This window comes from Talpa occidentalis, unplaced genomic scaffold (genome assembly GCF_014898055.3).
Source record: "Talpa occidentalis isolate TD23 unplaced genomic scaffold, MPIMG_talOcc4v2.1 talOcc4.4, whole genome shotgun sequence".
Classification (NCBI taxonomy): Eukaryota; Metazoa; Chordata; class Mammalia; order Eulipotyphla; family Talpidae; genus Talpa; species Talpa occidentalis.
In genome coordinates, this window is record NW_023604295.1 from 146,167,591 (window position 1) to 146,193,284 (window position 25,694).

Below are 25,694 nucleotides of genomic sequence, written 5' to 3' on the forward strand. Positions count from 1 at the left end.
AAAACGCTTTGCCTCTGGCCTTCTGCCCCTCCTGCGTCCCTGCCTGCACATCCTCTCCAGCCTGGACTGTGAGTGGGTGGACATGGTGGAGAAAACTCCACCCAAACAGAGTCCAGCGCTGCCCCCAGTGTGACCACAGCCCCAGCCACGGCCAGCACCGCCCATCACTGCACTGGCCGCCCCTGCCTCTCGTGCTAACTCGCCGTCTCTGGATCTCTGCGGTCACCCCAGGGTCCCTTGGAGACAGCGCCGGCCCGAGTGACCGCCGTCCAACCCACAGGGCCACCAAGCCGCACACGGGGACATTCTGGCTCTCGGCACGTGTGAAGTGGTTCCTGCTCTCCTTCTGCTCGGTGTGCGATAGCATATGCGGGAAAAATATCCACAAGAGACTTAGATGAAAAAAGTCTTTGCTGCAAAGCCGCTGGCCTCCGCGGGCGCCGTTGGCTGGGCAGTCTTCGCGGAGGAGGGCTACGGTGGTGACCTCCGAGGTCTCTAACCACAGGTGGCCACGGCGGAGATCACAGAACGCCTGCACTTGTCTCCAGAGCCCCCCAAACGTGGCAGAGACGTGCATGCTGTGGGGGAACCGACACCAAGGGCGCCGGGCGCAGGGTCGCCCCAGGCCGCCCCCTGTGAAACCACAGCAGCCGAGAAGCCAGCAGGGCGATGTGCCGGCCCTTCTCCCCCGCAGGAGCCTCCCGCCGTGCTGCCACGCAGCGTCTCCTGCCCGCACAGCCTCTCGTGCCCCCCTCCCCGCGGCCGTGGTGGCTGCCAGCGCCCTCCGCTCCCTCGCGCCCCGCGTCTCCGTCTCCAGGGCACCAGCCCGTTGGCCGGGCGGCTCCGTTTATGGAACCTCACTGCAAGAGCTGGCCCCGTTTCTCTGCCCCCGCGCAGCACGCCCGCCAGGAAGCGCCGTCTCTCCTCTCCACGCCACCATGTCCCCTGCGCCCCCACTCTGCCCGCCCCTGCACCCCCACTCTGCCCGCCCCTGCACGGAGGTGGCTGCAACCGCTGCCCTCTGTCCGCCAAGCCTGTCCCCCGTCCACTGCCTCCTCGCCCTCAGCAGCCCTGGGCCGACGACTGCCCTCCCGCCATCATTCGTCCTTAGAGGCCGCGGGCGCCTCTGCCCCCCCGGTGCGTCTTCGGTCTCCTCTGTCTGCGCCCCTCCTCCGTGGGGCCTCTCGGTGGCGGGACCCCAGGTGCTGGACTCGGCCCCGCTCTTCTGTGTCGGGAGAGCTTGGCCCCGGGCGCCAAGCGCCGTCAGCGGGGATGGAATAACCGTGGCTCGAGGCTCGGGCCCGTGGCAGGCCCCTGGCAGGCCCGCGCCGACCTCAGCCAAACCCGTGCCGCGTCTCGGCTGGCAGGGGCGAGTGACACAGGGCCGCTCCGGCTCCGCTCCTGACGCGTCCGGGGGCCCCGGCTGCGTCTTTTGACTCACACCTTGTCCACTCACTGTCCACACTGGGGAGTCCCAACGGCTACCCCCGAGCAGCCCTGGGGGAGGCACGAAGTGGGGGGGCTTCATCTCGCCCCCTCCCGTGGCCCACGGCCGCTTGCCCTTCTTTCCCACCTCTCTCCCCCGCAGCGTGGTCGGGCGTGCCGGAACAAGCTAAAAGGAAGCAAATTTCTCTTTCCAGACACCTTCTTTTGAAATATTTTAATTTCACTTTTCTACCACCAATATAGAAACAGATGATCATAAAAAATAAAATTATAAATTGTCGATTATGTAATAATAGCACTTGGTATTGCTGTGTCACAGGCCCCTGGTCACTGGCGAGGCCAAGGAGGACAGACCTCCCGAGCCCGGGGGATGCGTGTCCACACCGGGGTCCCTGGGGACAGACGGGACAGGCCCAGGAGCGGACGGCTGCCCTGGGCCGGCGCCGGGACTCACGGACCCGCCTCTCCTGAGCTGACATGGAAACCAGGAGCAGACGCGCCCGCACGAGCTGGAAACACCCTCTGCCTCACCTCCTCCCTTACACCCCAAATAAAGTGCCCTTGGCAGGGGCGAAGCAGAATGGCTGAGACATCAACCCATCTGGAAACGCACCCTGGGGCTCAGCGTCCTCCCGAGAACAGAGAAAGGAGGGCGCCGGCCGACCCACCGCCAGCTGACGCTGATTCAATGGACTCGACTCATGTCTCAGCGTTAGTGGGATCTGACTTGTCCAGTTACTGAGTTCTAGAAGGCATCAATTTGGCATTATTTCCAGAGTACAGAGCAGCTTTCCAGTGTGGCCTGGGTGTCTCTGGAGGGAGTGATGAGGTGTGGGGGCCAGGCTGGGCCCTGACCGCAGGGCCTGTCGGCAAGGAGGCTGGGGTGCCCGGTGGGCTGGGGGCGCAGGCCGTGCTCCCGTGCAGCTCGCGGTGCGGCGATGAGCAGCAGGGGTGGACTGGCTCTGGGGAGGCTCTGGGGAGGCTCCGGAACTGCGGGACAAGCCCACAGTCTTGGCCGTCCCGAGACGGCTGTTCCCTGGTTGCTCCGCTCCCGGCCCACAAGGAAAAACAGCCTCTCCTGCGGAGTCTTGTGCGCGTGTGGTGAGTGTGGGACGAGTGTGCCGGTGTGTCCTGTGAATGTGGCGTGGGTGACGAGTGGTGTGTGTGTGTGGTGAGTGCGGCAGGTGGACATGTGCCCAGCCCCCAGGTGACCCACAGGAAGGGACTGGGGAAAGCAGAGGGGCAGGTCACCCCATTTTTGTGGGGTGGTGGCTGGTGAGGGGGTCCCGTGGCCCCACGGTCAGGCACTGCTGACTTTGGCCCCCATATTCTGAGGTGGGAGGTGTGCAGGGGCCAGGGGAGGGGCGGGGGTGGCAATCAGGGGGTCTGGCAAAGCGTCAGGACCACAGTGGGGTTCGGCTCACTGACCGGTGACCCTCCAGCAGCCTAACTCGCTGATGCTCTCGCTCTGGGCTCCCTGGCGGAGGCCCTGCCCCCTCCTGGTCCTGACGCCCGAGCAAGGGGGCCACTCGGGACCTCACAGGGGAGCCCCCACAGGCCCGACGGGAACCCCAACCATGGCTTCCTACCAGGCAAACCTTCCAGACTGTGGGGGGCTCTGTCCTCACAGGTGAAAACTCTCATCCCAACCCCTGCCCTGCCCTGCCCAGCTGACTTCACCGCTTGGACAAAAATCAAACACTTAACTCTTGTACAAATTAGCTACAGATTAGCACCAGCCTGACTCAAGCAGAGTGAGTCAGCCGGGGCCCGGGGCGGGGTGAGCTCCGGGCCCTGGTCTTCCTGGGGTGGACAAGCTGGTGACGTGGGTAATGCTGCTGGCCCCGAGGGCACCCAGGACCGAGGCCCACGACGGACTGCGGGGCTGGTCACAGGGTCTCCTCGGCGCTGCCCAGCTGGGGGTGGCCAGGGGCTCTCTGGGGCTGGTAGGTGTGGCCAGGACACCACAGAGGGCAGATGTCATGCCCCACCCAGGGCACTAAAGTATCCCAGCACACGTCTGAAACGTGTTACATGTGCTCACACACCCAGCGCCCAGGGCTGGGTGCGGGGCCATGCCCGTGGGGCACTGGAGTGGGGCCTGCACCCCCGAGCTCTACTTTGTCATGCATTTTGGTTTTCTGCTCCAGGATCCCTGTACAATGGCTGGGTCACCTGTTCAGGTGAATTGGACTCAGCCCTGAAGGGCAGCAAGAGCAAAATGGACCCTGACAGTCTGATCACACCCTGGAAGGCCTCCACAAGAATCACAGTTCGGGGGCCCTCTGGACCCCAGCTCCCAGCACCCATGATACCAGAAGCAGGGGTGTGGCTGAGAGCATCATGGGGGGAACTGCTCTCACCCAGTCTGGATGGAGTGGCCCTTCCAGACTCTCAGGGAACTGAGCTAGAACCAGTCCGGGGGACCCCAGATTCTACCACCAGGCCCCCCGGGGGAGCTCCTGCCTACAAGGCCTGGGGGGCTCCCAGCTCACCAGCTGCAGGAAGCCCTGGTCTGCAGAGAGGCACTGGGGCAACCGAGGGCCGCTCCACCCACCCCTGCCCTCCTGCCCTGTCCTGGCTCCTTGGCCCCTTTCTGGCCCCCTTCCGGGCTCTCAGCAGAGAGAGAACCTCCGGGAGTTGATGTTCATCTTGGTGACGCCAATGAGCCTGAGTGGCGTGGACAGGCTGAAGGAGGAGGCCAGTGGGGACTCGCACAGCAGGTCCGACAGCTCATCCCGCTCCTGCAGCTCACACGTGGCGTCGTTGAGCATCCTCCGGTGCAGGTCGCAGGTCTGCTCGATCTTCAGCTGGTGGATGTCGCTGCGCAGGCGCATGAGCTGCCGGGCCAGCTGCTGGTCCTGCAGCCGCATCTCCGCCTGGAAGGGAGGGGTGGGCACTGAGCGGGAGGGTGGCCTGCCCTCGTAGGCACAGCCACCCACAGGACACCCGCTGATGGCCTGCACGGCCGACCGGTCTGCCTGGGGCACCCGCGGGTCTGAGAGTGAGCAGCTGAGAAGACAGACAGAAGTGGGGGCGAAGACATGCTTGTTGAAGGAACATGGCACCAGGCTGGACCCCAATGTCCAGCTCCTTCGGGAAGAGGCACGTGTCAGTCCTGCTTCCAGCTCAGCCTCTGTTGACAGATCTGTGCCGCTGGGGTCAGTGTAACGAACAGGCGGGAGCGGTCAATGCAATCGGGGGTGCAGCGGGCCGGGGTGGGGTGGGGACAGGCACGAAGGGCTTCGGCCAGCTGGGCAGCTTTGAGCATTCAGAACGCCTGCGATGCTCCTGTGTTCTCAAGAGTCAAATATAAAGACAGAGACCGTTTCCCGGAGGACCAGGCTGGCTCGAGGGAGCGTGGGTCGCCTCACGGTTCTGGAGGCTGAGAAATCCCTGCCAAGGAGCAGCTGGCTGGATCCTGCCCAGCCCCTCCTCCTGGCTCGCAGGTGCCCCTGCTCGGTGATGTGGAAAGTTCTGCTCTCCCTCCCACCCCTCAGGATATCGTCCCACCCCGGGCCCACGCTGACCACCCACCTCCTCGGGACAAATCAACCCCCAAAGGCCTCACCTCCAACTGCCACCTGTGGGGCTTAGGGCTTCAACACAGGAATGGGGGTACTTAGTCTCTGATGGGGTCTTAGGGCCTCACCACGTTCACAGACATAGCCGGGGCTCAGCTAAGGGTGTCGGCGCCATCTCGCACACACCAGGCGGGCACAGGGCCTGGGGTCTGACTCCAGAACCCACACGACCCACCGCGAGCTCCGGCCCCCCGTGGGGCTGCAGTGGGGGGCACTGGAGCCAGGGCTGGGCTTGGCGAGCAGGCAGAAGGTCCGTGGTAATTCTAGGGCCTCAGTGTCGCTTCTGTTGAAGGGGTGTGATGCCCACGGCTCCCTGCTCTATCCTTCATCTGCACACAGCCCTGGGAGAGGCCGCAGGGCAGGTCGGCTGAATGTCCTCCTCCGAGTCCAGAAGAGGTGGGGGCGGGGGAAACAGAACCGGGGGTGGGGGGGCCCCGGGACCTCACAGGATGCCCCTACGGAGCATTTTCCATTAACAGCCCCGTCACTAAGCCAGGCGGCCAGCTGCTCCCACTTAACGTGAGCGCTGGCTCCTTCTCATGCCTGCCGCGCCGGCGCTCGCAAGTGGTGATGGTTTTAGGAGCGCCCTGACGCTCAGCTGTGCCGCTCGCTGATGGGGAAAAATCAACCGTGAAATGCCAGGGAGGCGCGAACCTTCTCCTCCTGGGTGTGGAGTCCGGCACATCGCAGGGCAGAAACAGAAACGACTGCGGCAGGAAGCCATTTGCTGTTGCTTTTTCTTCCTCTTTTGTTTTTTATCTGCTCCTGCTCCGCGTTTCGTGGGTGAGGAAGAGCAAGGTAGAAGGTCGGCCTCGGGGGTCCGCCAAGGGTGTAATGCGAGATTGGCATGAGTTTATAGCTCCCAGCTCATTAGTTTACTTCTTCATCCTTGGGCAGAACAGCCACATTATTGCCCATCAGAAATGCTATGGACCTTGGGCCTCCCCTGGTGGCGCAGCGGTTGAGCCCTGGGCTGCGAGGCTGCCCGCTGCCTCTGCAGCGCCAGTTCGTTCCCCGGCCGCCGGCGAGGGTCCCACACACACACAAAAACATTCTATGGACCTAGAGTCTCGTCAACTCAATGACGGGGGCGCTGACGGGGGCGTTGCCTGTCACTGATTTATGTGGCGCCCTGGTCACGCGCGGGCCTGGGCAGGTGCTGCCTGAGCCCTTCTGGGGGAGACGGTCATGCTTGCCTGAGATGGTCCGGGCACACGTTCATCACTTGATTGAAAACGTCGGCTGGGACGTTCCCTCGAACCACGTCTCTTTGGGGGATGTTGTAACCGGAAGACAGATCTCTTTGAAGAGCCAGGAGCCCTGTGATTCAGCTTTGAACTTCAGCCTCAGGAATTGGCTCTGAGGCCTGAGAAGATCCGGTGAAGGCGGAGAAGTGCAGGTTTGAGCAGGTGTCCGCGAGTCACTGAGATGCGGTCAGCAGACGGGGGCTGAGGCTGGTTTTCTTTGGCCCAAACATCCAGTCAAAGGTTAGAGAACAATTTAGGGTTTAAAACCCATCAGAGCCAGTGAGCCAGACAGTAAGGCCATGTCTGCTTGTCCTGGGCGCTGGGGGAGCCCTGCCTTGCCCACTCGGCTCAGAGGCGTCCAGCTCTGCCCCAGGGAGAGAAGAAACCAAGCCGCAGCCCTGGCAGGCCAGGACGTGGCTGCTGCCCGTGCGTGCCCCGTGGCACACGAGGCAGGGCCTGCACGCCTCCTCCCTGGTGGCCTGGCTGCTGGGGCCGTGTCTTGGTGCAGGGAGTGGCTGGCGTGCGATGACATGTGACGTGTGATCCCTGCCGCCGCGTCAGCTGCCACACATGGACCCTGCGCTCCAGTGCGACCCGGGAGCTGTGGACCCCGTCCCACGGCACTGGGGGCCACCAGGGTGCTCCAAAGGGACTCGGCACTAAGTCACTCCACAGTGACTTACTCACTGAGCCCCCGCCTGAGAGGGAAGGCTGTCGTCATCCAAGTCCATGCAACAAGTTCCCACAGCTCCTGGGGGCTCCAGCAGCAGAATGTGCAAGGCCAATAGGCGCTTTTTCCAAAGTGTTTCTTCATTGTGATAAAATACACATAACAAAATGGCGCCGCCTGAACCATTGGGAAGCTGCAGCCGGGGCATCAAGTGCCGTCCCCACCACCCACCTCCAGAACGTTCCATCTTCCCAACTGCAACCTCACGCCAATAAACCACAGCCCCCGCCCCTTCCCAGCCCCAGGCTGCCCACCTGAGTCCCGTCTCTCCAGGAACCTCACTCCTGCGAGCGGCTCCGGTGTCTGTAGTTGTGTGATGGGTTCGTTTCACCTGGCAGAGCCCCAAGGCTCCTACGGCTAATTAACCCTTTTCAGGAACTTTCACTGAACGCATCTGGGAGTAAGCAGGAGGAGCCGCAGGCCCAGGGTGCCACAGAGAGCAGGTCTGGGTGGGGGAGCCCTCCAGCCTCTCTGTCCTCTTTGCCAGGGGACCCTTGGGTGGGAGGGGGACACGGCTGACTTCCGCCGCACGTCGCACCATGTATTTCACATGTGATTTCATGGGCTCTTCCCACAACTCCAGACAGTCGTTCTTGGACCTGTTTTACAGATGGTGATGAACCCGCCTCAGAGAAGGGGAGGAACTGGCAGGGCTCAGCCAGCTGTGCACCGGCCCCTTGGGTCACACGGGCCGCAGAGCTGGGGGCCTCTCCACCTCCACCCAGGGGTGTTCTGGCCCCACAGGCGGCAGAGGTGGGGTGAAAATCTGGGTGCAACCAACTAGCACATGGGGCAGCGGAACGGAGTAGGCAGTTCACCAGCGAGGATGCCCAGAGGTGAACAGGTAGAGAAATAGTCATCGCTGTTCATCAGGGAGACTCGGGTCAAAGCCACGAGGTGCCCCCTGGCGCCCGAAAGGGGGGCACACATTAGTTACATCTATTAAAAGACCCCAACAACAGTGCTGGGAGGAGAGAGGAGCCCCAGCACACCTGGGGACTGCAAGCAGGGGCAGCCACTTCGGAGAGAGCGGGGTTCCCTGGAAATGGCGAACAGCCGGAGGACTGGCCGCCAGCAGCCCGTGCTCAGCGCCGGTCTGAACCGCGTGGGACCAGCAGCCACAAGCTCACGCGCTGCACAGAGTTCACGCAGCATCGTCGTCACGAGGACGCAGAGCGAGCCTGAGGGGCCGCGGCTGCCCAGGCCACGCGGTTCCGCCAGGAGGAAGACGGATGCCGCTAGAGCAGGCGGGGAGCCGGCGCGGGGAGCCCGGCAGCACCGGGGGACACGGGCGCGGGTGGAGCGGGGACAAGGACAGAACGCTCAGCAGACTGGGGGGCTATGAACGCAGAGACACTTCGGAGATTAGGAGGGAGGGGAGAGGGAGGCTTGAAAAAAGAGGGAAATTCTGACATGTGCACAACACAATTCACACAGACTCACTCACGCAGAGACAGACAGACGCAGAGACAGACAGACGCGCTGGTGGGATGAAGCAGAGACTCTGGGTCCGCGAGCGCCGCTCGGGGCAGGGGACGAACCCGGGCCCCTCCGTGCCAGGGAAAGGGGCCAGGGCCGCTCAGGGTGCTGAGAAGCTGGGAGACAACCAGCCAAGCGGCAGAAGCCGGGCGAGCAGTAGAGCAAGGGGCACCTCAGTGTCCAGCCCTTCCCTCCAGCCCGAGCGCGAGGTGGAGGCCTGGGTGGGCCTGGGCGTCCAGTTCTAAGCCTCCTTTAGACAATGAGACACTGGCCCTAAAACTGTCCCTGAGGCCAGTGCCCCTCTGGGGGCCGCTGGCCCTCGGGATAAACCTGTGTGAGGGCCCAGCACAGTGCGAGGGGGGAGGTGCTGTGAGGGGGGCCAGGCCAGCGGGGTGAGGGGCGCAGAGGTGAGGGCGCGCCAGGAGGGGTGCGGGCAGGTGGCAGCCCCTCAGGGTGGCTGTGCGCGGGGTCCAGCCCGGGCTGTAGCCAAAGCCACTTGCTCCTGAGGCAGAAGGTGAGTCCCCAGGGAGGGATTAAGTGGCTGGAAGCGGTAATGAAGCTGATTAAACTGCTGAGCAGGAGGCGGAGGGAGACGCTAGCTTTGCCAAGTGAGCTGGGGGGGAGGGGCCGAGGAGGCTCCAGGGCCAGGCAAGAGGACTGCGGGGTGAGTGGCTTTTTATGCCACGAGCCTCTGTGGCTTTCACCTGTGGCCTTGATGGTGCTAATGCAGGAGGCGCTTGGGAGCGCAGGCGCGAGGCATGCGGGCCTGATGGTGGACACCTGGAGCAGGGGGTGTCATGTGCAAGTATGAGCACCTGAGCCTAGAGGTGAGGCTAAAAGGCTGCGACAGTGAGAGGATGAGCAGCGTGACTACAGGAGAGGTGAGGCCGGGAGAGAGAGAGAGAGAGAGAGAGAGAGAGAGAGAGAGAGAGAGAGAGAGAGAGAGAGAGAGAGGAGGATGATGAGCGTCTGGCTGAGCTCCTGCCGGCCCCACACAGACACCCACTTGCTGACCTCTATGGCAACTGCCCTGTTCCGGCGGTTGGTCACGGAAGAAAGCAAAAGGCCGTCTGCAGACCTACAAAGCCCCCGCGCCCCAGCTCCTGTCAAACGGCCCTTCACCCAATCCAAAGTCTCGGACAACCCACTTCCGAGGCTCGTAGGCCACCCTCCGGCCAGAGGTCACGCTGGTCTCAGTGCTGCGGGAGCATGACCGGGTGTGGGGCCCAGACGTCCTGGCCAGCCCAGCACGAGCGCACGGAGCGTGCTCACTCTGCTCTCACCCCTGAGCCTGGAGACCGTGTTTCTCCCCATCTAGAGATTTATTTAATTTAGCCTGACGGCGCAGCTCACTGTCTTAATCTGGGTTGCACGGGCGTACCCACTTAGAAGTCCGGATAAAACCGCGCTCCTGATGTGATCTAGGGTTTGGTCTGAGAAAGAGCTGGAATATGCTGCGAGGAGATAAGGGTGGGGTCACTGAGCAAGCCGCTGGGTGATGCTTCTGGGAAAAATCAGAACCATTTTTCCCAAACACCTGGAGACCAGGCTTTGTGGTCTGGTCTGTGACTGGGTTTGTGACTTGATGTCCAGGGAGCTACCAGCTCAGCCAAGGCTGGAACCTGGGGGCCCGACAGGATGCAGGCGGCCTGGGTGACTTGGACGTCCCGGGCCTGGGCACAGTGGGTGGGAAGCCACGGGGGGGGGGGTAGCCGCTGCCTCTGTGCTGGCCAGGCCAGCCGCGAGGAGAGTGGGGGCGGCCCCAGGCCCCACCAGGAAGACCCTGTCCCCTGCAGCAGGAGTCCAGCTCTACACAACAACATCTCGATTTTCAAACTTAGAAGACTCTGGGCCAAGCTGCCATCTTCACAGGGAAGCTGGCTTTCCAGAAGGATGGGGTGAGGGTTTCGGAAGAACCTGTATCTGCCCCTTGAGGTTTTAGGGTCTAGTCTGCTGAGCTCTGAATGCTGTGTCCTTCCCTCCCCCAAATCCATGCAGGGTGCTGGTGCACACGGGCGGGGCCACCCGACACTGGGAAGGCTCAGCCTCAGGCACAGGGATGCTGATGTGAAAGCTATAACCATGGGGAACTCTGGGGGGGGCCATCACCCTGAACCTGACGAGGGCCTGGCCGCCCTTGTCTCCACTGAAGGGCGCTGGCGGATTTCGGCCCCTAATTTTCCTTAACCCTGCACATGAGTCTGTTCTGAAGTCAGCAGGACGTTAAACCCGGCTTTTTGATGACTCCTGCCCACGCCCACCCCCACCCCGCCGTGAACATCTGTACAGAGCAGAGTCTGGACCCGCAGCCACAGGCGCCATGTCCTTCATACGACCTTGGGCAAGTCACTTAACCTCTCTGAGCCGTCATCTTTCTGAGCCTCAGTCTCCTCATCCACAGAGTGGGCACAGCAGACACGGCCCGGCCTGCTCCAGGACACTACACGTAAAGGTGCCTTGGGGGCGATAAACAGACCACAGTCCTGTTACTGTCACCTTCAGGCTTCTCACTCCATTCCCATGTCACCCAGCAGAAACGGGTCACGTCAGGCTCAGAGGGCTCACCTGCACCTGCCAGTCCTCCCAGGGCCCTGTGGGCAGCCCGGCCGAGAGCGTCGACCAGCAGAGCTTGGAATTGAGCTGCTGTCCCCAGGGTCCCACTGAGGCTCTGCTCACAGGCCCTGGAGTTATTAACACTCACTGGCTTCCTTTGCCCTGGTCTCACAACCATAAACACCTTTCAGGGGGCCCCACGGGGACCACACAGCGGCATGGAGAAGAAAGCTACCTGCTGCCTCCCAATTCTCACCCCAGAATGACCCTGGCCCCAGGGATGGGGTGCGCTGGGGGCCGGGAGCCACACATAGCATGTCTTCAGGTCAGCAATGGGCGGAGAAGTCACAAGGCAGAGCCCCTCTTCCTGGGCTCGAGCTCCGGGACCAAGTCCAGTATTCAAGGTGGCCTCCAGACTCAGCTAAGGGGCCAGGCCAGGGTTCAGGGTTCCCCACCCAGCCAGCCACTTGGCCACCTCGTGAGGCCAGAATTGCAGAACAGTTCCAGGAGGTAGAGAGCTGGGGCTGCAGCCTTGAGCCACATGTGTGGCCTGGACAGGCAGAGCTGCCCAACAGTGCCTGGCCCTGATGAGGCCGATGGACAGCAAGGCGGACCTCTGCCCGAAGGAATCAGGCTGCCCCCAGCTGCCAGGTGACACATTTTCTGAGACCAGGAGCCAAAGGTCAGGCCTTCCTGGAGGCGTCACAGTAACTTGAGGGCCCCTAGCCCTGATGCATGAATCTGAAGGAAAACCCTCCCTCTGTGTGGGTCCCAGGGAGAGGTGGCTGTCCTCTTCCCGCCAGAGGGGAGCTGGGAGGCAGGCGGCCCCTGGAGCTGGGTGACCTCACTGGCTCTGGAGCAGAATCAAGTGTAGGCAGCTGCTCTGCCTTAGAACTGCCCTGTCTGGGTGAGGCTGGGGCCTTCCACCCCCATGGCTGGTGTCTCAGGGGGTCCCCGTTGACAGCTGGCTGCCCGTCCTAACCACTTGGGGACAGCCTTACAATGTCAGAGAACGGCCAAGCTGGCTGGCTGCTAGACACACACCACGGCTGAGCCCCGCACTCCCCTGTCAAGCCGGGAGTGTGGCACCAGCTGCCCCCACTGAGTTCCATCCTGCTAGCTCGGCCTCCACAGGAGAAAATGCGTTTGCACTTGAACCTGACAAGAGGGCAGAGAGGCAGTCCTGGGCAGAGCAGACACTTGATCCCAGCTCAAAATATAACAGGTTATTTGAAACCACTTTCTTTCGCTGGGTTTAAAAAAAAAAAAAAGCAGCTTATTTTTAAAGATGCTTTCAGCACATGAACAGGTGAGGCAGGAAAACAGCGACTAGCGGTGTGTAACATTTTGACTGGGACTTAAAAACCTGAGAATGGGCAGGGGGTTCAAATGGTGAGCTTGTTTTCACTTTGACCCAAGGATTTTGCAGGCTGCCTCTGCCGCTGATCTCGAGAGCAGGCAGAATTGCACGTCCGAGGCTACCCCGACTCTTCTGTGTGGTTCCTGGGCCATGCAGTTTAGAGTGCGCCGAACTCTACTGGGTCCACCCACAGGCAGGGCCCCCAGCTGAAGGGGCAGTTACGGCAGGGATGGCTCAGGACTCTGCCTGGGTCCTGGGATGCCCTCTGAACCCCTTCTCCAGCCCAGAGCACAGTCTGCTCTGCCTTTTGGTCCTGGCTCCCCAAGGGGGCAGGGGAGAGGGTCTGTGGGCCAGCGGGCAGCATGGGGGTGCAACCTGGAGGGTATCTGGAATCAAGGCCCCCATCGACTCAGCGGTCAGAACCTGTTCTTACAGGACCGGCATCTGAGAGGCCCTCCAGCTCGCAGCCACAGAGATTTCCAGGCCTCCGCCCCTCCTCCTGCCGCCCCTCCTTGACAAAGTTGAGTTCAAGCTGGGCTGCGCCACTTAGCAGTCACACAATCCTAGGCAAGCCGCCTGCCGCCATGAGCCTCAGTTTACCCATCTGTCAAACGGAGTTGCTATCGGCAGCCTCCAGGTCTGTGGGCAGAGTCAGGAGGTGGGGAGCGAGCGAGGCCGGGACACTGATTCATCTTGCTTCTCCTCCGCCACCGTGCCATGCATTTTCCATCTTTAGGAATTGGGGTTGCTTTTCTCAATGTGCCCAGCGTAGCCTCTGGTCACCTTGCTGTGGGTTCTGGAGGCCGGTCAGGCCCCGTGAGCCCCGAAGGCCTGTGCCCCCTACTCAAAGAAGGCGGTGGTTTGGGGTGGGAGCGACAGGTGGAGGCCGAGGGGCTCACCGTCCTGGCCTGAATCCTTCGCCCCTTCCTAATGCAGACGCCGTCACCGTCCCTTGTGTGACCCAGAAGGACGCCGTGGGGGCCCGTCCAGCTGCAGGTTTCGCATCAGGAGACACGTCCTCTAGGAGAACCTCGTCTGTGTGCTCAGACTACACCACCCCCTTCTCGTCTGTCCTGTGTCACATGAAGCCTCCCCTCTCTGTCCCTGATGCCCGGGGCCTGACGCAGGATGAAAAGCCCGTGGGCCGCACCATGGCTCTAGGAGTTACATGTAAGTTGTCGTACGCCCTGGACTGACTGCATCTCTGGCTGACCTGTCTGATATCATTTTGATTACTCATCCAGCCCAAGAAGAGCCCGGAGGGGTGGGGGACATTCCCCTGCACCCCAACAGAATCAGCCAGCACAATCAAAGCTCCCCACAGTGTGTTGGCAAGGAGAGCTTGGCCAGCCACCATGGGCCCCGTCCCACGGCCACTACCGAGCCTCGGTTTCTACTTCTGTAAAGTGGGGGCTAGAGGTGACCATGTGAGCATGAGGTGAGGTGTGCGTGTGAGGCCGGGCTCCCGGACAGCCTCGGTTAGCAGCCACTTTCGCACAGCTCACTGCACAGTGGCACAGCAGGGGCAGGGCGGGGAGAGCAGCCCCCAGGCGGAGCTGCACCCTCTGCAGACAGCCTCCGGCCCCGATGTGGGCTCTCCGCGGGCTGCCTGTGGTGACCCATGTCACAGCTTACGGGACTTGGCGAGAAATCCAGTCTGGCAGTGCACTTCCGGCACCATCTCAGCCTGGCCTGGCCTCCACCCCAGGAGCACCCCGGGTGATGGGGCGGCCCAAGGCTCCCGCCGGTCACGCTCAGTTACTGGGGGCAGATGCACAGGGACCCTGTGCTCTGGCAGCTGGCGCAGTGACAAAGACGAAAACCAAAGAGAGTTTTGCAATTAATCAATACCCGAGTACCCCAGGCCGCCTCCCCCATTACTGAGGTCAACTCGTGAGGATTTCTGGCCCATTTATTTTCTGCAGAACAAACCCTGCAGAACTGACCCCTTAGGCCCAGAGCCAGTGGGCCCACTGGCTCTGAAAGGCAGTCGGACCTTGATAGCCAGCTCACCTGTGGCTCACCTGTGGTCACCTGCAGTCACCTGTGGCTCACAATTGGTGCAAGTGGGGTCTGGACCGCAGGTGATAGGGAAACTAGCATCACGCCTGGCCCATGGACAGGCCACCACACCTGGGACCAGGGGTTGTCTGCTCTGCAATGGCCCGTGGCCCTGCACACCCACGTCCTGGCAGACGCCACCTAGCAGGTGCCCAGCCCAGAGCCGACCACCCACCCTCAGGCACTCTAGCAAATGATCAGATGAACGGAGCCACGCTGGTGTGGCCAGGGCCACTGACCGTGTCCACGGCCCACGAAACAGCTCATAGTGCAGTGCCCATGGCTCACCCTACACTCACCCCACACTCACCTCACGCACACCCCACACTCACCCCACATTCACCCCATGCTCTGTCCAACAGGGTGCCTTTGGCAACTCTTGGGAAGGGGCCGCCCAGTGAGAAATGTGGATGAGACCTCAGAGGGCAGCTGGGAGCATGTCAGAGAGACGGAGGCAGCCACACTCCAGGTGCCCCTTGGTGGCCCGGGAATGAGGGTGTGAGGTTCATGTTCTCCAGAGACATCAGAGGACTGGGGACACCCCGAACCCGCTCGGGTTCTCACAGTCACCCCCGTGCCTCTTGGCTGCCTGCAATGAGGCCCCCCCCCCCCGACTTCCCGGGAGACAGCGTGGGCTGGGGAGGGCTAGAGGTGGGCAGGCAGAGACGCAGAGGCAGAGAAACGGAGACTAACAGCCAGAGGTAGTGAGATGGGGGCAGGCAGAGAGACCGAGACAAGGGCCCGCTTTCAGGGGGCCCTTAGGGGGTGCCCACTCACCAGTTCCTTCCTGAGCCAGGCTATAGCCTCATCGACGCTCTCGAAGCCTTCCAGCTTGCCCTTGGACAGTGGCCCGCCGGCACTCCCATCGGGGGGAGGGGGCCCTCTCGGCGGGAGCAGGGGCTCCTCCTGCCCCCTCTTCTCAGCAGCCACCCTCGGGAGGGACCACGTCTGCTCCCCCAGCCTGGCCTGCCACTCCAGGTAGGAGGGCCTGCGGGTCTCCAGCCTCAGTTTCTCCGTGAGGGCCTTCAGGCTCCGGAGGTGGTCGTCAGGAGGCAGGGCTGCCGCCATCACCCCCTCGCCCCCATCCGCCACCTCTTCCACTTGGATCTGGGGCACGGACATTCTGCAGGGCAGCCAGGCATGGGGGGAGGCGGGGGAGGCGCGGCCCTTGGGGTGGGCGGCTGGGTCGGGTCCCTCCTGGGATGGTCTCATCCAGCCAGGGCCGAGGCTCCCGAGGGCATCGCTGGGAAGAGAGCGGCTGCCGGGGGTCCCGGACGAGGCCTCCGGAGCAGCTGCCGACGTCAGGGCTTAAGACTCCGCCTGGAGCCCCGTGGGTGCCAGGCTCCCCGAAGGCAGGAACAGACAAGCGCGAGCAGGAATCTCTGGGCAGCTTTGCCAAGAAGACTGGGGAGCCCTGGCGGCGGCAGATCAGAGGCCGGCGGGGATGGCAGCCGGGGACGTGCCGGCCGGTGCGGGCCTGCAGGAAGGACGGAAGGATGTAAGCCCTGTCCCTCCCGGCCCAGGCCCGAGGGCAAAACTGAGGCCCAGAGCGGCTTGGTGACCGGCTGCTTGCTCAGCACCGGCGGGAGGCGGCTCCACGGCCGGACCCAGCGCGAGGCGGGGTGAGCCTGCCCACGTGAGCCCGTGTGGCCGAGGGGCCTCGCTCTCTGTGCCGGCTGCAGCCCGTGGCCCCTGGCGTCCCCAGAACACAGGCAGGACCCGAGGAGCGCAAGGACGTGCGAGAGCCTCCGGGAGGACGGGCCGCGGGTGCTTCTCGAGGGGCAGGAGGCCCCCTGGGTCCCTGCCCCGCCCCCCAGCCACGGCCTGTCCTCGGGACACGCTCAGCCTCCGCCTCCAAGACCAACACCTCACCTCACCCCCCCTGGAAGCCACCAGCCACAGTGGCCGCGGCGGCCCAGGACAGAGCGGGCGAGGCTGTGATTCACCCCCAGGAGAGGGCACCTACGGCTCCCGGCGGCTCCCCCGGCCAGGGCGCCAGCTCTCGGCTGCTGGGGCCTCCCGGCCTCTGGGGAGGCTGAGCCCGGCCTCGCCCCAGAGAGTCGGGCGGGTAGAGAGGGCCTGAGTTGGAGCCAGGACTCCTGTGCCCACACCCAGGCCCGGGAGCTGGGCCGGCAGCGCAGGGAGTGGGTGAGGACAGCGTCCCTGACCTTCAGGCCGGTTCAAGTCTGGGCAGTGCCCTGAGCGAGCACGCGCCGCTGCGCTGATGCGGACGGACGCCAGGGAGGGCGCCCCCGAGGAACAGGGACAGGGACACCTCGGAGTGAGCAGGCGGGGAGGCAGGGGTAAGATGGACCTGGACCCGCCTGGGCAGGGGAGCTCTGGCAGGAGGCAGCAATGCGGGAGCTGTGGCGCCTCTCTGGGCGACGGGAATGGGGCGAAAGGCAGCGACGGGGGTAATGCACGGGGGCGGGGAGCCCCGGTCCGGGCACGGAGAACCTCAAGAGGAGCACAGCTGGCCGTTCTGGAGGTTTCTGCAACCATGGCCTGCTCAGGGCTGCTACCCTCCCGGGCTAGCAGGCTGGCCCCTGCTTGGGGGAACCCCCAAGGAAAGAAGACTGTCCCCACCCAACCGCTGCAGAGAAACCCAGTTCTCACCTCCAGCCCTGCAGCTGAGAAGCCCCCGAGGCACTTACACAAACGCTGATTCCCAGGCCCTGCTCCCCCGCGGCTCTGATTCCATGAACCAGGCCTGGGGCCCGGGATCAGTATATTTCTAAGTCTCCCCAGGAGCCCGAGTTGAGCAGCAGCAGGGTTGGGAACCGCTGGTCTGGAGACAGAAAACTCCGGACTTGGGCCCACCAGGCCTGCTTACCTCAGCTTCCTCACCTGTAAAATGGGGGTGATAACACCAGCCTCCTAGCGTGGGGGGGGGTTGGGGAAGGAAGAACTGAGCAATTGCCGCGGGTTTAGCATGTTCTGTGAAGTGGGGTGTCCTCCTAGGGCCTTCCTGTGCGGCTTCCGTAAGCTCCCTCTAGACCCACAGGCCAGGAGTCGCCTCTGGCCCCTCCCAGGCGCCGCTGCCGCTTGGCGGAGGTGCCAGAGCCCGTCTGGAGTGTGCCCAGGCGGCTTCTTCCACCCTGGGCTGGATGAGTTCCAGCCAAGCTTGGGGAGGATCAGATTGCAGTCGAACCCTGGGGCGCCCTCCCTGCGTGCATCTGAGCAGATGAAGTGGGTGGGAAGTCGAGGTCGCCCCCTCACCCCTAGCACGGTCTGCAGAGGGCAGGGCCATCTCCAGCTGGCAGGACTTGCGAGGAAGTTTCCCCCCTTTGGGTGGGAAACAGCTGTTGGGTGACTTTCTGTGGCAGCTTATTTTATTATTGGTTTTAAATCATTCAGAGAAAGCTTGCGAAGCAGAGGTCGGCATGGACTGGGGGCAAGGCTGGGTGCCATGATGAGCAGAGCTTAATGGGGTGCGTGAAGACCCTCGTGTGCACAGGGGCCCCAAGGAGCCCATGGCAGCACCCCACTTCACAGATGAGGAAGTTGAGGCTGGGAGGGTAAAGCGAGTCCCCAGTGGGCTCTCTGCTCTGCCTCTCAGCTGCAGAGGTCTGGACCTCGGGGTTCAAGCCCCCAGGGCACCCAGCTCTGTGCTTCTGCAGCCCCTTCTGGGAAGTGAGGGTGACCCCACTAGCTGCTGGGCTCGGTGATGATGAAAATGGAGGCTTCTTGTTAAAAGAGCACTAAGATTTTGAGCCGGCAGCGAAGCCTCAACCCAGGCGCAGGGCACCGTGGGCCCCTGGCCCCCCATTCACGTAGCCACCCTGGGGTTAAAATGTCAACATGGTAAGGATCGGATAAAATAACATAAACTGAGCCCTTAGCTCAGGCCCCCAGAGATGCGCTTTAAAAATGTTATTTCGACTCAGCAACAAAAAGAGGCTGCCGCCGTGACCGAGTGAACTAAGCCAGGAGGGAGACAAGGACCCGAGGGGGTCGCCATGTGTTGAGAGCATTTGCTGCACAGGACCTATTCTCCTGGGGGCCTGGCACTGTCCTGGGGCTGTCCCCATGCCCAGAGGCCTGGGAGTGGGGGTGCTCCCGCCCCTCCTGCCACAGGGGACCCACGCAGGCCAGCTCTAGTTCCCCGGACAGTAGAGGCTTCCTCCTCGGACAAGGCAGAGATTTGGGGGCGCTGGCCCTGGGGGACGACCCCCAATGTCCGGGCAAATAGGCTTTCTGTACATCTGACCTAAGGGGCTCCTGTTCTGAGAGCACATTTCGCAGGCAGCCTGGGCAGGAAAGCCGAGGTCGCTGCCAGGCCACGGGAGGAGCAAGGTCAGACCGTAACCCCTCCAGGCCCAGGCGTGCCACGGGGCAGGCCCTGACCACTGGCGGCTTGAGACTCCCCAGCAGCGTGAAGACAGGTCCCGGGACCCGTCCGCCTTTTTGCAGCAGTGAGGCGCCAGCAGCCAGGACCGACGGGGCACACGGGGCCACTGTCGAAACACGCTCCCTGGCTGGTGGCTCCCGCCCAGGCAGCTGCCCAGAGGAGCCTGTGCCAGCTGTGAGCTCATCCTCAGCTGCCGGGGCAGCCAGCGGGTGCTGCCGGCTCGCCCAGCCCACGCCCTGCTCATGGCCGCTTACACGGCTCCCTTGACAACTTTCCCGCCCACTTCCTCGGTGGGCCCCGGGCAGGGAGTGGGCTCCGGCCCTGCCTCCCCTCCCCCTCTCTCAGAGTGACCCCAGGCCCCAGGGGTGCTCCCTGGGGGTGCCCCCTCCCTCCCCGTCTCCCTAGCGCTGTTCCATTTCTTCCCCACCACACACACCATCTCCCCCGGCTCCCCAGGACTTCGCACATGCTGTTGCCTCAGCCCGGAGCCCTTCCCTCCCTCAGCCCCAGGGATTTCCTCCCTCGGGAAGTTCTCCCGGACTTGCCCAGGCCGTGTCCGGGACGCGAGAAGGAGAAGCTGGCGGGCAGGGCGCGTCATGGGGCATGAGCCGGTGCTGACTCGGCGCCCACGGCCAGCTTTGTCCCGGGGCTCTCCGCGGCAGCCGGAGACCCCTCAACACCCGTCACAAACGGGGGCCTCGGCAGAGGGGCAGATGAAGCCGTCGGGGGGGCACAGCCGCGGGTGCCCCCCACCCGTCTGCTTTCCTTTTCCAAAGCCGCCAACTCCTTCCTTCTCCCGGTGTGCGAGGAGCTCCGCGGGCCGCGTCCCCCAGGGGAGGGAGAACATGGCAAGGCAGCTTCTGTGCGGGCTCCCTCACCCGGAAGCCCAGGTGGGGATTCGGAACTGACCGCGGCCGAGGACAAGGGGCATCCTTGTCTGCGCTGTGTGGACGTGTGGAGCCCAGCGTGGGAGGGCGCCGCCCTGCACCCCACAGAGCTGCCCGCAGGAGCCTGAGGCTGGGGGAGCTGCCAGGGACGTGGTTTCCCGCCTCATCCGAGGTTGCCATGGTGACCGGCGCTGGCCGGCCTGGCCCCTGCCCAGACCGTCCTCCCGGCAACTCTGTGCTCGAGGGCTGGGTGGGCGCCGGTGTGGCGAGGCGGGGGGCGGCGCGCAGAGACGGGACCCTCGGCGCCAAGGGGTGTGTGTCGGGGAATGTGCTGGGATCGTGAGCGTGCAGGGGTTGGGAGGGTGGGGGAGTGCAGTGAGGCGGCTGGGTCAGGGGTGGTGTTCTGGGTGGGCATGCTGGGTGTGGGGATGGTCAGCGTTGGTGACAGCGGGGCCTTCCTCCCCGGCACCTCGGGAGAGAACCCCACTTCCTGCCTCCTGGACGCAAGACCCGGTGGGAAGCCAGTGGCTCCTGCCCCCGCCTGGCCATCACCCACGCCCTTCACGCGTGGCTGCTCTGAGCACGCTGGCTGCGCGGGTGTCCTGCCTCGTCCCTGGGAAGCTCTCGGCCTCACTACGGCGAGTCTGTGGCTCTGCTGACTTGTTTATGCTCCCGGGGGGGAGCGACTTTCTCCTTCTCTGCTGTGCCCTCCACTTAGAACAGCGCCTGCACACAGTAGGTACTCAGTCAACTCCTTGACTGCAGGGGTGACAGGAGGCTCTCTGGCGCTGTCTCAAGGGTACCCCCTCTTTCCCACCCTCTCCAGCACTGGCTTTGTCATCTACTGTACACTGGCCTGGACGACCTTGAACTGGGGAGTATCCTGTCTCCCCAAGAGGCCTTCCTCTCCCCAGAGGGGAGGGCCTGGCTTTCTCTATTGAGCACGAAGCCCAGGGATCTGCAAGGAGCAGCTGTTCCACAGGGCCAAGGGCGGTGACGCAGCAGGCAGCGCACACCCCAGTATGTCCCTGTGGCACATTCACGGACAAGGCCCCAAGGCAGATGTCCAGCTGTCCCTGGAGCCTCCCCTGAGGTTGGAAGCAGGTTCCCCTGCTTTACAGCCACCTGGAGGACGCAGGCACCCGGCCCCTGCCCCCTGCACCGCTGGCCAGTCCCCGAACAGCCTTCTGTATAGGGAGCAGGGACACACTCTGTGCAGCCCGGGGCCCTCGGGCCGGGCGCCAGGAGCCCAAGGCCAGTAAGACGCTTGACTGTCCCGTGGGTGCTCTGATCCCTGTAAACGGCACCGCACGGGGATGAGGCTGAAGCCTCCATTTGCCCAGGCTGGTGGGCAAGGATGCCCAGCGAGAGGGTCTCTCCACTGAGCAGGGAGCTGAAGGCCAGGCCTGGCCGCAGGGGGACCTGAGCCCAAGGAAGTTTCCAGCATTCTGTGAAACCCTCTGGGCAAGTCACGTGACTCCTGGACTTTGAGGACCGTGGCCGACACGGGACAGGCTTATTTCATCTGTGCACTACGTACTACTGGGGGGACTCCTGGACCAGGCCCCCTAGACTCGAGGCTGCCAGTGTAGGGGATGGGAGAACACCCCCTTGTTCCCGGGTCCCAGCTCTCTGCTGGGGGTGGGATGAGACATCCATCTTGGACAGACCAGGCCGGGCAGAGGACAGAGCCCTGCCCTGGGAGTCACCCCAAGACGCAGCCACTGGCTTCCCCTCGGGACTCTCCCGCCATGTGCAGCTTGAGGTGCCGCGGCCTCTCCATGTCCTTCCACCCGATGTGTGCAGAATGGAGGCCACGGCAGTGGTGACCCCCCCGGGCAGGGACAGAGACGGCCACTTACCCGTGTTCTCGGGGCAAGCCCCGGCGCGGCTCCAGGGGCCTCCCTAGCACACGCGGCCACCCTCCGCTTCTCCCGCGAAGCCCCCTTCTGCACCTGGAGCAACGAGAGCGGACGCAAACATCTGAAGTCGCGCTGCCCTTGACACGGTCCTCCCGCGCGCTCTGGCGTGGGTGGCAGAGAGGCCTGAGATTATGCCCCAGAGAAACGCACGCAGAGACACGGCCAAGCTGGGGTCACAGCTCCTAGCAAGGGCCCCCGGGCCGCGGCCACAGCCCTCAGCTGTGGGGGGCTTCTCCCCTGGGACAGGATGCCATGACGCGCCTGCCGAGCCCGGGCCATCTGCAGTGCCCTGTCCACTCACAGCTGAGGGGCTCTGTGCCGGGGACACCCCCTGGCACAGGCCGGGATGGGGAGACCTTTCCCACCATTTCGCCCAGTGACAGGATTGGCCAAGGAAACACTGTGCTTCCCGGGGGGCGCCCTGCCTCCGGGGGCAGAGGGAATTGTGGCCTCACTGAAAGGAGAGGAGAAAGCACAGGGGTGGGGAGGCTTGGGGTGAGGCCACCCCGAGCCCCTGCTAGGACGCCCTTCCTTCCAAGGCTGCTCAGGAAAGGGAGTCTGAGCAGGGGTCTCCATGCGCAACAGGACGCACGGGGTGCCCCGGAGGGGCCAGGACCACAGGACTTCTCCAGCCCTCCCACCAGCGACTGTCTCTGCCCCCCAAAAGGCAGACTAAGGTCTATGCAAACCCACAGCTCATCGGGTCTAATTTCAAATAAGCAGCATCACCAAGGCCTGCTCTGGGGGGAACGGCCCTGCTCTCCGCTGGGCGCTGAGCTCAGGGCTCCCAGTCTGGGCATCTGCAAGACCCCAAGGGGCCTCACGGGTGTCAGCGCTGATACAGCTTGAATCGCCTTCAGGCTCTGGCAGGCTGACCTCTCAGGGGTGGAAGGCCTTTGGGGATCCCCTGGCCAGGCAGGGCCTGGCCTAGGGAGGCAGGAAGGCACCACATGGCCCTCACCAGCTGAGAAGGCCCAGGCTTCTCGGGGTGCAGCACCGCACCCCACAGGGGCGTGCAGGGGACATTCGGCTCAGGTACCACGGAGGCAGGACGGAAACGGGGTGGTGACCTTGAGCTGCACTGGGGGAGCTTGAGCGGACCTAGCTGGGCTGCTGAGCTCACACCTCGCCGAGGGAAGGGTCGGTCGGGTAGGAGGAGGAGATGGTGCTGGGGAGGGCGGGCGACGCGTGGCCAGGAGGACACTGGCTAGCTCAGCACCTGGGTAGTCGGGGTAAGCCCAAGGCTTCGGGCTCCTCGCCCATGAAACAGGACCATGACGGGACCACCTCGCAGCCTCGCAGGATCCCACGAGACCATGCCTGTGCGCACGCAGCCTCTGACAGGGCTGCAGCTCCTGCTCATACAGCGGGGCGGGCACTGTCCTTGGCTATGGAAAGGGGGAACAGCAGCTGCACCCTCAAAATGAGCTCATCTGTGGGGTCTGGAAGGCGCAAAGCATGGCTTTACCGTCAGCCCGGCTGGTGGTCCAATGCGCGAATCCTTTCCTCATGGGAACCCTCCACTGTCCTCTAGGGAGAGGCAGCATTCAAATTGGGGCCCCACCCGCCCCTTGCAGAGTCCCCACCCAGAGGTGCCCAGCAGCCCCCACCCCCATGGCATTTGATAATTACAGTAAACATAAGAAATGCTTCTCCCTGGTGAACACAGGTATTCCAGATATGTGGGTGCGCCAACCGGTGTGAGACTCTCGACTCTCGAAACAACAGGGTGAAGGGCTTCCGTGAGGTGGGGCAGGGCAGAGAAGAAACAGAAAGGGCCTGGGAGCTGGAGAAGAAAAAGTCATCCCGCTGTCACCAGCGGGTGCTCCGCCTCCGTCTGGGTTCTCAGCAGGGAACACGAACTGAGCCTGGCCACCGACCCAGGGACGGGAGTCACTTTTGACTCGATGGGGCGCTGGGGGAGGGACGGCCCTAACTGGCCTCCCAGCCAAGGATCCTGATCTGGAAGCTTCCTGGTCGCTCCCCACCCAGTTTCACTCACACTCCGAGGCTCTGCTGGTTTCCCGGAATGAGGAAATGCCACTCGGCCGCCAGGAACCCTTGGAGGGGCAGTCACAGCGGAGGGGACTTGGAAACCCAGCTCTGACCTGGGCCTTGAGGGTCCCAAGGGATAAGCCCCAGGAGGAAGTCTTTGGGGGCCATTACCAGCTCCCACATTTGGATCAGGATCCCACAGCGAATTTCTGGCGTATTCAGAGACCACCTGGAAGAACTGGAGGCTCAGTCTGCGCCCCCTGCCCACCCCTGTGAAGCTGATCCCCCACCCCTTCCAGGGACTCTGCAATTCCTTGTTCTGGCCTGACAAGGCCCCTGGAGCTCCACACTCTCTCCCTGCCCCTCCACCTTCCTTGGCAGCCAGTGCCCGGGGAGCAGTCTGTGCCCCCCCAACATGCCACACTCCCCTCTTCTTGGAGAGCTCAGTTGCAGGCGGGGCTGGCTGGTGTTCTGAAGCCAGCGAGCCAGGAAGCCGCCACGGGGCAAGCCTCCACCTTCTCTTGCTCACCCTCTCTGAGACTCCTTTTCCTTCCTTCCTCTCCCACGGCAGAGAAGGGGTGGGGGCCGCTGGGTGAGCGGAGCAGACTACTGTCCTAACCTCGGAAGAGCTTGTATCTGCAGCCTTTGACCCTTGGTGCCAGCTCAGATGCGCCAGGCTGATGAAAAGCAAAGCGAGGACCCCCCCCTCCTTCCAGCTCCCACCTGCTCACGGCCCTCTCCTAGCCAGTTCTCCCCAGCCCCCTCCCCCTCACCCCAATTCAAATCCCAGGGAGTATTTGCATAATAAAAGCCATCCCAGTTAACCCTTAAGGACTCCTGTCAGCCAGTGAGCCCGCCCCACCCTCTTCTGTAAACCCCCAGCAAACTGCTCCCCTCTGCCAGCAGCTCAGCACCCACCAGGCTCAGAGCCCCGTAGGAAGCATGGCTCCCAGAAGGAGCCCCGTAGGGAAGCATGGCTCCCAGAAGGAGCCCTGTAGGGAAGCATGGCTCCCAGAAGGAGCCAGAGGCCCCCTAACAACATTTCCCAAGAGAAATGTGGAGCGTGTGAGGAGCTTAACAAGCAGCTCCTTCCTGGTGGGCCTGGGGCTCGGACTCTCTCGCACACAGTTCTGTGCTGCCCCCAGGCCTGTTGGAGCCAGGCCCAGCCACTCCACCGTTATTTCCCGATTGAGCCAGAGGACAGGAGCAAGTGCCAGCGAAGTTGAGGGTCTTCAGGTGGGCCGGGCGGGTGAGGGCAGAGGGAGGCCAGCCAACGTGGTTGAAGCTCCTTCTCCAGCGCCTGGCTCAAGAAATGGCTTTCGTGGCTCCCGGGAGGTGGCCAGAGACCGTCCCAGACCAGAGCCACCGGTGTCTCTGTGCTGTCGCCCACTGGGCTCACGCCTCCGTGCCCGAGCTCCCTCTTCGCAGCCAGGCAAGGGAGGTGGACTCTCCGCTCTTGTGTTCCATGTGAGCTGCACCCAGTCACTACAGTCACTACAGCTCCCGGCGCCCCGGCCGGTGGGGACATGATGCGGAAGGGCAGCCCGGCCGGTGGGTGTGCCGCGGGGAACGCTCGGGGAAGCAGCCCTGCCATCTGCATCTGCTGATACAGCCCCTGGCGGCCTCCCAGCCGCTTAGAAACTGCGGGCAGAAGCTCCCCTCCTGGCAGGCGGTCAGGCTAGTCAGGGCCGGGCCACCTCCGCCTGCTCCCTCCACCCGCCACCCCTCGCCTGGGGGCCGGGAGCTCTGTCCCTGGGGCACTGCACGGGACGCCTCTGAAAAGCCAGTTTCCCAGGGACTTGGGGGGGGGCATCCTATGGATGGGCCCATCCCAGCCGGCCTCCCTGGAGTGCTGAGAGGCCCGGAAAGTGGGTTTGGGAGAACCTGCCTGTGGGTCAAGGCCGAGGGGTGGCCTTCCCGGCCTCCCTGGCAGGGAACCACGCGCCGGGGAGGGACCGAGGACCAGACACACACAGAAGGGAGGTTTGTTTTTAAAGAAGCACAAGGACCGACCGGCAAACGGGCAGGTGTCGCCTGCCACCAGGTCACGCGGGACCGTCCCGCCTTCTTCAGGGAAGG

The 25,694-nt window shown here is 63.5% G+C and overlaps 1 protein-coding gene across 2 annotated transcripts; it reads right to left on the bottom strand.

The window, feature by feature from the left end:
- Positions 1-1,638: 1,638 nt before the first annotated feature.
- Positions 1,639-23,871, bottom strand: FAM167A (family with sequence similarity 167 member A). Of its 2 annotated transcripts, XM_054701098.1 has the most exons (4): positions 23,253-23,871; positions 21,561-21,653; positions 15,238-15,937; positions 1,639-4,325 (listed from the first exon to the last, which is right to left on the bottom strand). In XM_054701098.1, the coding sequence occupies exons 3-4, from the start codon at positions 15,670-15,672 to the stop codon at positions 4,062-4,064; spliced, it is 699 nt and encodes a 232-aa protein (XP_054557073.1). In that variant the 5' UTR covers positions 15,673-15,937; positions 21,561-21,653; positions 23,253-23,871; the 3' UTR covers positions 1,639-4,061. The 2 variants fall into 2 exon arrangements, with proteins under 2 accessions (XP_054557073.1, XP_037382445.1); XM_037526548.2 differs by lacking the exons at positions 21,561-21,653; positions 23,253-23,871 and having other exon boundaries at positions 15,238-15,956.
- Between the last annotated feature and the right edge of the window lie 1,823 nt (positions 23,872-25,694).

What these genes read in the sequence shown, in the direction of transcription:
- FAM167A (XM_054701098.1), bottom strand. Translation starts at nt 15,672, where the DNA reads ATGAGACCATCCCAGGAGGGACCCGACCCAGCCGCCCACCCCAAGGGC. An exon ending in CCTGGCTCAGGAAGGAACTG is followed by an intron (nt 4,326 to 15,237) that starts GTGAGTGGGCAC and finishes CCTCCCTTCCAG; the next exon opens with GCGGAGATGCGGCTGCAGGA.